This window comes from Hypanus sabinus, chromosome 11, assembly GCF_030144855.1.
Source record: "Hypanus sabinus isolate sHypSab1 chromosome 11, sHypSab1.hap1, whole genome shotgun sequence".
In the NCBI taxonomy this organism is placed as follows: domain Eukaryota; kingdom Metazoa; phylum Chordata; class Chondrichthyes; order Myliobatiformes; family Dasyatidae; genus Hypanus; species Hypanus sabinus.
This window is the reverse complement of record NC_082716.1, coordinates 60,221,925-60,235,057: the sequence shown is the minus strand read 5'-3', so window position 1 is coordinate 60,235,057 and position 13,133 is coordinate 60,221,925. Positions and strand designations below refer to the sequence as shown.

Below are 13,133 nucleotides of genomic sequence, written 5' to 3'. Positions count from 1 at the left end.
CTCTTAAAATTAGTATTAATATGCTGCCAACTGGATTTATTTCACTATCAGGGCTCCTCCTCTTTTTCCATTCTGTCTATGTCTTCTAAAGTTAAGCTCACTTTGCAAGCATGTATCATAGAAAATAGAACAGTACGGTATAGTTGTGCCAAAACTAATGAAGCTAATAATTAGATGCCGAAGTAATCTAATCCCGTATCGCTGAGTTCTCTGCATATTCACGTGCCTATCCAATGCCACTTTCATACTCAGATCCATTACCAATGCTGGCCGAGCATTCCAAGCACCCACTCCGGTTCTTGCCCCACACATCTCCTTCGAACTTATTATGTTTATTATGGCTATTAGATTGCTGCTATTTACTTATCTTTATACCTTTGTTATATTTTATTAAAAATACGGGCATTCACATAAAGAACATGCAGTTCTATTTTTAAATGCTTTCCCCATTCAAAGATCAAAGTGAATTTATTATCAAGGTACATATATGTCACCATATACAACCCTGACATTTGTTTTCTAGCGGACAAACTCAGTAAATACAAGAAACGTAATAGAATCAATGACGGACTGCACCCAACAGGGCAGACAGACACCAAAAGACAACATACTGTGCAAATACAAAAGAAAAAATAATAAATAATAGATATTGATAACAGAGATGAAGAGTCCTTGGAATTGAGTCCATAGATTGTGGGAACAGTTCAGTGACGGGGCAAGTGCAGTTGAGTGATGTTATGCCCTATGGTTCAAGAGTCTGATGGCTGAGAAGTGATAACTGCTCCTGAACCTGGCGGTATGGAATCCTTTGGCTCCTGTACCACCTTCTTGATGGCAGCAGTGAAAAGAGAACATGACCTGGGTGGTAGGGATCCCTGAAGATGGATGCTACTTCCCTGCGACAGCGCTCTGTTTAGGGGGGCTCATGCTAGTGAAGAAGTGCTCAATAGCGGGGAGGGATATACCTGTGATGGACTGGGCCGTATCCACTACATTTTGTAGGATTTTTCATTCAAGGGCATTGGTGTTTCCACACCAAGCAGTGATGCAGCCAGTCATTATACTCTCCACCACACACCTATAGAAGATTGTCATGGTTTTAGATGTCATGCTGAATCTTCACAAACTTCTAAGAAAGTAAAGGGACAGCAGTACTTTCTTTGTTATTGCACTAATGTGTTGGGCCCAGGACAGTTCCACTGAAATGATAACACCAAGGAATTTAAGGTTGCTGACCCTCTCCACCTCTGATGCCCTGATAAGGATTGGCTCAGGGACTTCCAGCTTCCTCCTCCTGGAATCAATAATCAGCTCCTTGGTCTTGCTGCTATTAAGTGAGAGGTGGTTGTTGTGGCACCACTCAGCCAGATTTTCAATTTCCCTCCTATATGCTGATTCATTACCTATGACAGTGATGTTGTTAGCAAACTTAAGTATGCCATTGGAGCTGTGCTTAGCTACGTAATCATAAGTTTAAAGCAAGTAGAGTAGGGGGCTAAGCACACAGCCTTGTGGTGCTCGTGGAGATTATGGAGGAGATTTTGTTGCCAATCCAAACGTCAGCAAGTGAGAAAATCGAGGATCCACTTGCACAGGAGGTATTGAGGCCAAGGTCTTGAAGCTTACTGATTTATTTTGAGGAGTTAATAGTATTGAATGCCAAACTGTAGTCAATAAAGAGCATCCTGATGTTTGCATCTTTGCTGTCCAGATGTTCCAGGGTTGAGTGAAAGGCTAGTGAAATAGCATCTGCTGTGTAACTGCTGTGCTGGTAGGCAAAATGAAGCAAATCCAAGTCACTTCTCAGGCAGGAGTTGATATGTTTCATCACCAGCCTCTCAAAACACTTCAGCACAGTGGATATAAGTGTCACTGAATGATAGCTTTGAAGCAGGTTATCACATTCTTCTTAGACGCTAGTATAATTGAGGCCTGCTTGAAGCAGGTGGGTACCTCAGACTGCCAAAGCGAGAGCTTAAAAATATCTAAAAACACTCCATCCAGTTGGTTAACGCAGGTCTTTAGTACTGAGCCGGGTATCCTACCTTGGCTGGAAGTTTTCCATGGGTTCACCCTCCTGAAGGATGCTCTCATGTTGGTGTCAGAGACTGAGTCACAGGGTCATTAGGGGCTGTGGGAGTTCATGAAGGTTCCTCCATGTTTTGATGGCCAGAGTGAGCATAGAAGGCATTGAGCTCATCTGGAAGCGAAGCCCGGTTATCACCTATGTCACTTAGTTTCTCTCTGTAAGAGGTGATAGCAATCAAACCCTTCCATAGCTGTTGAGCATCCTTCATTGATTCAAGGTTAGTCCAGAATTGCCACTTCACCCGTGAGGAGGCTTTTGGAGAACATACCTGGACTTCTAGTATCTTTCTTGGTCACCAGACCTGAATTCCTCTGATCTGGCCATCAGCAGATTGTGAATCTCATGGTTCATCATGACATTAGTTACAAGCATACTAGTATTTATGCATTCTATTCTTTTCTAGCACACTCTGGTTATTGGTTCCCATTTTGCTGCCTGCACTATTGCCTTGGCTTTCCTGTTTAATTTCCTACATTTTATTGACCCATGCCAATTTGTATATTGTTCAGGTAAAACCTTTTAATGATTATCCTCATCACTAACTCTAACTTCTGATCACTTTTTAATTTGGACCCTAGCCACTCATACTTCTTTAGCAGAACCTTCTTTTTAGTCCTACCTGTGTTGTGTGTTCCCACAAGGATAACAGATCGACCTTTTCCTTTCTGCTCCCAAGTTCCTCTCCAGCCTGAGGAGATGTCCTTAAGCCTGGCAGACCACATGTTGTTTACAACATATACTCATGCTTCAGAGAACAGTATCTATTCCTCCCAACTATACTGTCCCTCATCACTATTATAGGTTTTGAAAGGGTCATCATCCCTTCTGTAGTCGTTGACACTGTTCACACAAACTGGAAAGGATTTTATTTCTGTTTGAGACGTACAAGGCTAAAGCTCCTCCGACTCTCACTTATGATCACTGCTTCCCTTCTGTTTCTCATGACTGACAGGACAGGCAGCACATAATCTGAGGGGTGTGAATGCCTGTAACATCATGCCTGAAACAGATGACTGTAACATCAGTCAGCTTGTTCTGTCTGGTTACCCAATTAACTGGGAGATTGGCAGTCTACATGCTTGCCAATCTTTACAACTTATTTACCACAGTGAATGAAAAATGCAAGGTTAAGAATTCCTAATAGAAAAACTAAGCCAATATTTAAGATGAAATCACATAGAAATTTCAGGGTACTTGTGTTCCATCGCTGAACCTAGTTATGATTGGGTCACTTTGGTTAGGAGAATCTTGCATGTGAAGTCAAAGAAAATGTACAGTAAAGGAACAGGTCCCTTGGCCCACAATGCTGTGCCACACTAATTAAATTAGCAAATCAAATGCCCAACTAAACAAATCCCTTCAACTTACAGTGTCCATATCCTTCTATTTCTTACACGTCATGTACTTGACAGCTCCTATTGTATTTGCCTCCATGACACTCCTAAGCAGCACATTCCAGCCACCCACTATTCCATTTCCTGCACATCACCTGTGGACCCGCCCCTCTCACATGCCCAATGGTATTAGACATTTCAACCCTGGGATAAAGATTCTGGTTATCTATCAATGCCTCTCTTAATCTTATAACCATTTATCAGATCTGCCCTCAGCCTCCGCTTCTCCAAAAAAAAACAACCCAAGTTGTCCAACGTCTCCTAATAGCGTCTGCCCCCCACCCCAATCCAGACAACATTATGGTAAATTTCAACTTCTATCTGATAATAGGATGACCTAGAAATAAATCAATACTCTAGATGTGGCCTAGCTAGAGTTTTATAAAGCTGCAACATTACCTCAACTTTTAACTCAATTCCCCATTTAAGAAAGGCAAGCAGACTATTTACCTTCTTTGCTGGCATATCACCCTGCATAGCTATCAAAGACCTTGAACATTACCCCAAGATCCCTCTAGCCATTATAGTGTATTGTCCCTTTACGTTTGATCTGAGAAGTGTGTGGGGAATGATGAGATTGCTTTGAGAGCTGGGATAGATTCCATATCAATTGGCCTCAAATGTAAGGAAATACAAATATTACTTGGACAAGCAAGTTAAGGTTATAGTGAGTTAAATGTCTGTGAAAAGAGAAATAGAATTAACAGGATGAATTTTGACAGGGAGATGAGGAGAGTGTAGTAGTGTAGAAAGGTCTTGAATTCTTGTACTATCTAACAGCAGAAATGGGAAATAAATGTTTTAAGTTGTAATATCTAACCTTGGGTCATTCCACGACATCATCCCTACCACAATCAATCCTTTGTGACATGATCTTGCTCCTCTCATATCAGAAGACAAACAACAGGGAAAATTTCAGTTGTGGCATATTCAAAAAGTTGCAAAATTTGGTATTTTAAATATTAATATTGTAAACTTTGCTAAAAAATTTTAGTCCTGAGAAGTACAAATGGCCAAACTCTGCACTGAATACAACACTCTGCTGTGGTTTTGGAATGCAATCTGCAGAGAACATTCTGAGTAATTTTCAATGCATAATCCAATTGACTAATAAATAGATGCTTTCTTTTTATGAATGTGATGCTTCATGAAGGTAAGAAATGCTCTTGTTACATTCTTTTGAGTAATTGATTTTTTTAAGCCAGCTTGATTGGATGGAGCTTCTTGATATCCTCGGTATCTCTTAGAGGCCACTGAGGTGTGGATGAGGGAAGAATCGCCTAGGTTCCCTATACACGCAGGAAACAAATATTCTGATAACCAGGGCAGGATTTTCATTTTGTTTTGTTGTCATCCATTGGCAAAATAGACAGCCTGCCAAAGGCAGCAGAAAAGAAGATTGGGAAGAGAGCAAGACACAGATAGGAGAGAGCCGACGTTGAGGAGTGCAGTGAATGGGGAAACTGAAAACTTTCTTAACGGACTGAAAAAGGAACATAATACTTTTCTGCTGTGAACACACACTTGTTGCTATTTCTAGATTCAGGGTACTTAAATCATGCAAATATCCTGCTTCAGAGAGATTGGATACTTTATTAACAAGTTTAAATCAGTCTAATCATACATTTTGAATTCTGAATTAAATTTAACTGAAACAACCCAACGAGACATGCTCTGAAGTTCATCCAACAGTTTAATCAATGGCCATTGAGCATTTTCAAAGATCTCTTCTTGGAGCCTTTTGGCACTGGTCTTTTTGCCAGCCAGCCTATGAATTCAGATAGCATTTAGCCAACAAATTTCCTCTATATTTCCATTCTTTCCACTGGAAGTGTTGGACTTACCTCATTATATAAACAGAAGTGACCATATGAAGGATTGTAAGTCAAAGAACTGTGAATGCCTTGCCTAATTATAATGCCATCTGAGGCCTGTCAAAAGAAAATAAAACTATCATTTTGAAGACTACTGTGATTTGTTAATTTCAAAATGTTAAACCAATAAATAAATCGTCCACATTCTTTTTGTGAATGGCTGAATACTGGCTCATTTAATGTTGCTCTTTCTCACTTGTTTATGACAAATAGACTCCTATTTCTTCCATCAACCACAATATAAACTTGTTGAATTTAGTGAAAGCGTAAGGAAAACTCTGTTTTTGTTGCATCACCCCTGTAAGTACCTTCTAAAAATGAACACAAGACGATTCACAACGACAATGAAGATCCATTGTCAGGCCATTTTTTTTCTATACACAATTTTGTATTAAATGATAAACTATAACAATTTTTGAGATACCAACACTGGGTTATTTTTGGCTCATACATCAGATAATTTGCACAGTCTATTTTGATAAAACTGGAGAAGTCAGTGGTCGTCACAACATGCAGTATGTGGCAGCACAAGGTTCAGCTTGTGGTGATGCAACATGCTTTTACATGAATTAGAGTTCAGTGGCTGACAGATTGAGAAAGGGCAAAATTAAACTTGGGTGTGCTGTGTATTATGTTCAGACAATGCCACAGCTATCCAGGCACACACACAACCCAAGGTTTCATGGGTAAGATAATAAGGGATAGCCAAGAGCTGAATTATTAACTCCCAGCAGTTCAAGGAAGAGTAAATTAAACTAGAGACAAATTGTATCTAATCACAAAGAGAAATGATCTGTATGCAAGAAAGAAATTAATTTAATTTGTTTTTTTTTTACCAAATGCAGAATATGGTGAAGTTGATTTACAAGAACACTTATACCCATCCTCTATGAAGAAAATGACCCAGCAACACTTTACCCAAGGGGAACCACGCTTCTCAGCCTCCCATCCTGGCTTTTCACTTCCACTTTCAATCAAGTCTTGCCTGAGGAAGGACCTTACTTTTGAAAATGATGGGAAACCTGATGAAATTGCCACCCTCCATCAGCATATCAATGACCTCAAAGCACAACTGATTAAATCCGACAAGGTCATCCGCAGCCTGCAGTCTCGGATCCGCTCCTTCTCGATGACTAGTGATTATGCCTCCAGCCTGGAGAAAGCGCAGACCCAAGGTGATATATTTGAAGCATTGCAGCTCGATGAGCTGGAAGATGATGAAGATACTTGGCAGTCTGATGGAGGTGACCAGCACCCACCAATGACAGAGTCCAACATGGAAATAAAGAAGCTCATTCACAGGGTTACCACTCTAGAGTCACAGCTAAAGCATGCAAAAATGGAAAGTACATCAGATAAAATTGCTTCCTGGTCAGGGTAAATATTATCAAAACATTCTTTTATTGACTACTATTGCTTTTACTTTCATCTTACAATGTTGCTCCTCACTTGAAAGCAGTTACATATGTTGAATATAATTCTTTCTACATAAACAGCTGTCCTGTATCTGGTCAAAAAGGCCATTATTGGTGCTGTTTTGACCGGTGGGCTTCAGTATTGAGCTTCATCTTGCCTTGTCTATAGAGATCAACACTTCGGTCAACGGGTTTCAGATGGTGCTATCTGAGTGTGAACCTAACTGAGTACTCCTTAACGTTGAATATTAAGTCTGCTGTAGAAATCTAGCAATATAAATTGACAAATGTTAACAAAAGTTCATGTCTCTCTCTCTCTCTCTCTCTCTCTCTCTCTCTCTCTCTCTCTCTCTCTCTCTCCCTCCCCTCCCCTCCCCTCCCCTCCCCTCCCTCTATATATATATGTGCGTGCGCACACACACACACACACACTCACTTACTTTGTCATTTTTTTAATGGGTTCTTTTGGGTTTCTTGTTTTGTGGCTGCCTGTAAGGAGATGAATCGCAAGGTTGTATATTGTATACATACTTTGATAATAAATGTACTTTGAACCACTCATTCCACTTGCATATGGATTTCATTCTCATTTAGTTGCAACTGTGTTGTATTCTGAATTCCATGCAAGAGTGATTTCACTACAGAAAAGCCAGAGAGACCTTTAATTAAATGCATTATCCCAAACTGGATACCTTTTCCTTACATTCCATTCCACGTATTAAGAACTTGTCTCATCATAAGTATACTTTGAGACAATGATGCCATCTTTGGAAGTCTCCATTCACTTTCACATTGAAGAATAAAAGGAATTATTTGCCTCATCATTACTGAATTTTAGACACCTTCAAAGTCATTTTACAGTCAACAAGATTCTAGTAATTACATTGAACTGAATAATCAGTTATTCATTTCTGGTGACATTGTTTTAGAGAGAAAGGTCGTTCAGAATACTGGAAGAAATCCCAACCAAGCCTTGAATTTTGTAACATAGGATCTTTGATGCCTTTCAGACCAGAAATTTAGTTTTAAGATACATTTGAAGGTTGTGGCCCTCAACAATACAGTACTTTCTTGGTATTGCACTAAACATTAGCATAGATTTGAAATGAATTGATTCCACAACTTTTGGACATCATCATGTCTGTACCTTACTTTCTACCCGATCTTTTAGCCTGCCTCTTTCTCATATTCACTTCTGCTTTGCACTCCAGGAAATACAACTGTTTGATCCAGATCCAAGCTCGAGAGCTCTCCCACCTCCGTCAGAAGATGCGTGAGGGCAGAGGTGTCTGCCACATTCTGAAACAACACCTAGGTGATACCACCAAGTCCTTTGAGGAGTTGCTAAGAGCAAATGATATTGATTACTATATGGGACAGAGCTTCCGAGATCAGTTAGCACAAGGAAACCAACTGGCAGAGAGGATCACTCATAAGCTGGCTGGTAGTAAGTTTTTCTATTTTCCTTGAACTGGCATTTTTTAATTGCATCGTTATATGATGTACTGTGACAAATTTGTCGTGTCCAATTTGGACAGAAAACTGCTATGAGCTCTTCACTCAAATCCCAAGCAATTCCAATGGCTAAACAATTAAACAGATTGCATGGTCATGTCATTTAGCAATGAGACTCAATCTCCTATCCACATTCAGACTGACATTAACTAATCTCAGGTAGTAACAAAGCAATCATGAAGAAGAAGAGATTCTGTGAGATCTCATTCTTCAGATCTCATGGCAGTTCAAGGTATTTCAGAGCGAGCAGTATAAAATCTGCTGCGCAGACTCTAGCAGAATCTCATCCATCAAAACAAACAACCAAGTAATGTATTTTGGTTAATGTTTAAAGGATACCTGTTGGTAAAGGTATTAGGAGGAACTCTTAGCTCTTTTTGAGATTTTTCATGTCCATTTGAGTAGGAACTTGGTGTATCAGTCTCATTCAAAATATGGCAGGTCCATTATCACAGACTCCCTTCAGTTTTAGGCTGCAGTGTGGGCGAAGAATATACAATGGATTATATACAGCCTGCTAACCCAGAGGCAGATGCCTTCACTGGGTTTCTTTCTCGGATCGATGATAAATCCTTGTTATTTAATTTGTGATAGATAACAGTGTTTTGTTTGTACATTTGGCTTAATTGGTCATTGAAGTAGATTTAGTAATTTACTAATGTTTTGCCGTAATTGCTTACGTACATTGCAGGAGTCCCTTTGGATAGCAGTAACAAAAGTGACCAGGAGCTATTTATTGCCAGGTAAGGCACTGATGCTTAGAGACACGAGCACGGCTCACTAAGTGGTCTGACAACCTTACTATCTGAATACTGTGATTGTAATATTCAGATGTTAAATTCCTTCTGGATCCTCTTTGCAGAATTGTAGTTAATCTTGGCAAGGAGATGAATATAAGACAAACCTGTGCTATGTGAGGTTTATTGCATTTGTAAGCTGAAGAAACTTAATAATAATCTTGACACTGATTCTTGTGCACTCCAGTTTGTGGTTGTACCTGATTATGCAACAACAAAGGAGGTATAAATGGAGGAAAAATTTAAGATTTAAGACTCTATTACTGTCTCTCTTATATGGAAGATTTGCATTGAACCCATGCCTCTGCGGATTCAGTCCCAGAGAACACCCTCAAGCATGAATTATCTCTGCAGTACTGTCTGGAATTTCAGAATAAATTTGTGTAGTGATAACATTTTTAAACAACACCATCTGAAAAAATTGGAGTGTAATAGGTTTAAACAACACACACAAAATGCTGGTGGAACACAGCAGGCCAGGCAGCATCTATAAGGAGAAGCACTGTCGACATTTCGGGCCGAGACCCTTCATCAGGACTAACTGAAGAGAAAGATACTAAGAGATTTTTGGGTTGGGGGTTAGGAGAAAACTGGAGCACCTGGAGGAAGCCCATGGTCACAGGGAGAGCATTCAATCTACACCCGAGGTCAGTATTGAACCTTGGTGGCCAAAACTTCACTCACTGAGTACCCGTACCCTCTTCTAGCTCTGCCTGGGTAATGCCACCATGGACTTATGAGTGAGAAATTACATTTGCCAAATTGTTTAGGGAATTTTGAGGTTGTAACTATCAGAATATACAGTATAGGATGAATTAGTTAATATGGTGTAGTTGAACTTACAGATTCTATTCAATGAGGTGCAACTCCAGAAATATTAAACAAAATTAGAGTGTATCTTATTTTCAGTAATAGACTGCTGCAGATTGAGGATTAGTTAACAAACTGATAGAAGGATTGTTTTTGCATTGAACAGCTATTTGGATGTGGGGAAGAGGGATACTATGTTGAAGTTTGTTGATGATTCTAAGCTCGGCCACAATGTGGACTGTGAAGAGGATGCAGAGAGGTTTTAAAGGGAAACAGAGAGGCTGAGTAAATGGCAGGAGTGAGGTCATCCACTACTGCAGAAAAATAGAAAGAATTTTTTTTAAATATTTTTAAATGATAAGAGCAAGTTGTTGGTGACTGGAGGGATTTGTACCCAAATCACTGAAAGTTAGTTTGCAGGTTCAGCAAGTAATTAAGAAAGCACATAGGACATTGACCTTTACTGCAAACAGTTTTGAGTACAAGAATTGGGATTAATAGTTCAGCATGGACTAGATGGGCCAAAGAGCCAGTTTCTGCACTATAGTACTCTATGACTGAATCCAGAATATTGTGTTCAGTTCTTGTGTTCCAGAACTGAACATATGCAATCAATATTAGGGACATGGCATGGTCCAAATGTTCATAAATCATGTTGATATCTTTTTCAAGATGACATGCATCAAAATATTTATATTTAAACTGAATATATACCACTGCAATAAAAATGAAGTACTCCTGTGCGCTTTACCAGAAACTGTTTGATACTTTCGGTGTATTTATTACACCAAGTATGTTTCACTTTGTTTTTATTGACAATTGCTCAGAAAGTCAGTATGAACAGGTTCTTTTCTACCTGGTCTTACAGACTTTCTGAAAAGGACAATACAGAAAGTGTGAGGAGAAAGATTGCCCAAACTGACATAGATCTCAAAGAGAGGAGGAGGGGGGAGGGAGAGAACCTTTGGAGATATCAACAGCGTCACTGAACTGCGAAAATAATGAACCTGTAACCAGGTATTCGAGTCAGAGTTAGATTTCAAAGTTTGAAAAGGGAGAGGGCATTGAGATAAGAATTAAAAACAGAAAATGTGGGAAATGCTCTACATGTCAAAGCATCCATTGAATGAGAAACAAGGTTACTGTTTCCCATCAAAGACCCTTCACGAGAATTGTCCAGATATCAGATTCCCAGCATATGCTGTTTTATTTTCCTTTACTGAGGCAAGTATAGTGCGTGCAGATATAAATACTGACTTGCCTGCTGTTTCTTTTTATGAAGTACGTCAATCCAGGTGGCTAAAGCAATTCCCAAAATAAAGAGGTGTCCTCTTTGGAAAATATGTTTCAATACTATTGATAGGAAATACCACTAATGTATTGAAAGCAGTTCAAAGGTGGTTTACAATACCAGCACATAGAATGAAATACTTGTTTTATGAGATAAGACTGTATAGGATAGGCTTGGAGTTTTGAAGAGTGAAAGGTGATCTCACTGAAATGTATAAGATCCTGAGGGGCCTTGACAGGGAAATTGTGGATTTGATGGGAATGCTTGCTGCTATGGGAGAATCTAAGACATAGAGTTGATTTCTTTTAATTGAAATAAGATGCTGTTCATGTAATATAGAGATGAGATGATTTTGTTCTCTCTCAGATGGTTGGAGGTCTTTGGAATTCTTTTCCTCATTGGAACAGTCTGGAACTGTCTTTGTAGATTTTTAAGGTAAACATACTTAGCCAGAGCTATTTGATAGGCAAAAGAATAAAAGTATACTGTGGGTAAGCAAGAATGGAGAGTTGAGGTTGAAACCAGGTCAGGAATAATCTCATTAAATGAAAAGTACTATTTTCAATATCCTTTAAAAATATTTCACTCTGCCATCAGGTGTGCCATATGTTTTTATTGAAGTTGCCTGTGCTTTGAGCGTTAAAGATTTCCACAATTATTGTTCTCACTTCTATCAGTTATAAAGAAATTTGAGACTGCCTCTCCAAAGTGTTAATGTCTTTCCTCCTCATCCTCTACTTTAAGGTATCACTGAGCAGAATTCAAATTTATTTGATAACCTGAACTCTCAGCTCCAACTCAACAATTCTGTGTGTGTGTGTGTGTGAAGACAAAAAAAAACTCAGACATCTAAATAGCCATGGATGCTTGAAGGATGAAAAGATCCTCCTAGCATCCAGAAGGAGACATAATGGAAACAGAAATATGGACCAGGCTGAAACCAAGTGGAAATATGCATACACGTGGAAGGCTTCAACATAGGGAATGAAAAGGAAGATGAAAAACAATGATACTGTCCCACTAGCACCATTAAAAGTTAATCCTTGTAATAAGGATTGCATAGTGGCTTCTTTTGTGTCTGCATTTTCCTAAATGTAGAATCAATTCCAACAAGGATGAATATCAGAGAGAATTGAAGTAGGTTTGGTGCAATCAGGGGAGCAGGTGTTGTGCTGATGACAGAGAATGCAACTTTAATTTAAAGCTGCTCATACTGTTTAGTTAAAGGGACAGTACACTGTATAGTAATGTTGCAAATAGTCTCACTAGATTAAGGAGTTTTCATTGCAGTGTGAACATCAGTATGGTATAACAAGCTGGAATTCATTATTGAGCCTTTATAGTACCGTAGAAATCCATAAGACATAGGAGCAGAATTAGGCCATTCGACCCATTGAGTCTGTTCCACCATTACAATATGGCTGATCTATTTTTCCTCTCAACCCCATTCTCCTGCCTTCTCCCTGTTTACTCAAGAACCTATCAGTCTCTGCTTTAAATATATCCAATGACTTGCCCTGCACAGCTGTATGTGGCAATGAATTCTACAGAATCACCACGCTCATGCTAAATAAACTTTGCCTGGCTGTTCTAAGTGGACAATCCCTCAATTCTGGAAATGTACTCTGATCCTAGACTCCCCCACCATAGGAAAATCTTCTCCACATCCACTCTATTTAGTCCTGTCAATATTCAATAAGTTTCAATAAGATCCCCCCCCCCCCAACCCCATTCTTCTAAACTCCGTCAAGATTAGGCCCAGAGCCATCACATGCTCCTCATATGTTAACCCTTTCATTCCTTGGATCATTCTCGTGAATCTCCTCTCGACCCTCCAATGTCAGCATATTTTTCTTAGATAAGGGGCCCAAAACTGCTCATGATATTCCATGTGCAGTCTGACCAATGCCTTATAAAGCCTCAGCATTATATCCTTATTTGTATATTC

At 39.3% G+C, this 13,133-nt stretch overlaps 1 protein-coding gene across 8 annotated transcripts in view; it reads left to right on the top strand.

Annotated features, from left to right (window-relative positions):
• The window catches only part of pde4dip (phosphodiesterase 4D interacting protein), a 417,345-nt gene that overhangs the window by 333,444 nt on the left and 70,768 nt on the right, over nucleotides 1–13,133 (top strand). For 7 of the 8 annotated variants that reach the window (XR_009514772.1, XM_059984447.1, XM_059984446.1 and 4 more), the window contains 3 exons: nucleotides 6,203–6,734; nucleotides 7,984–8,219; nucleotides 8,979–9,030. Coding sequence is in view for 7 of the 8 variants with exons in the window: in XM_059984447.1 (XP_059840430.1) it covers nucleotides 6,203–6,734; nucleotides 7,984–8,219; nucleotides 8,979–9,030 (820 nt within the window). In the remaining variant the exon portion in view is untranslated. The remainder of the gene's footprint in view (nucleotides 1–6,202; nucleotides 6,735–7,983; nucleotides 8,220–8,978; nucleotides 9,031–13,133) is intronic. The other variant, XM_059984443.1, reaches the window with a different exon arrangement.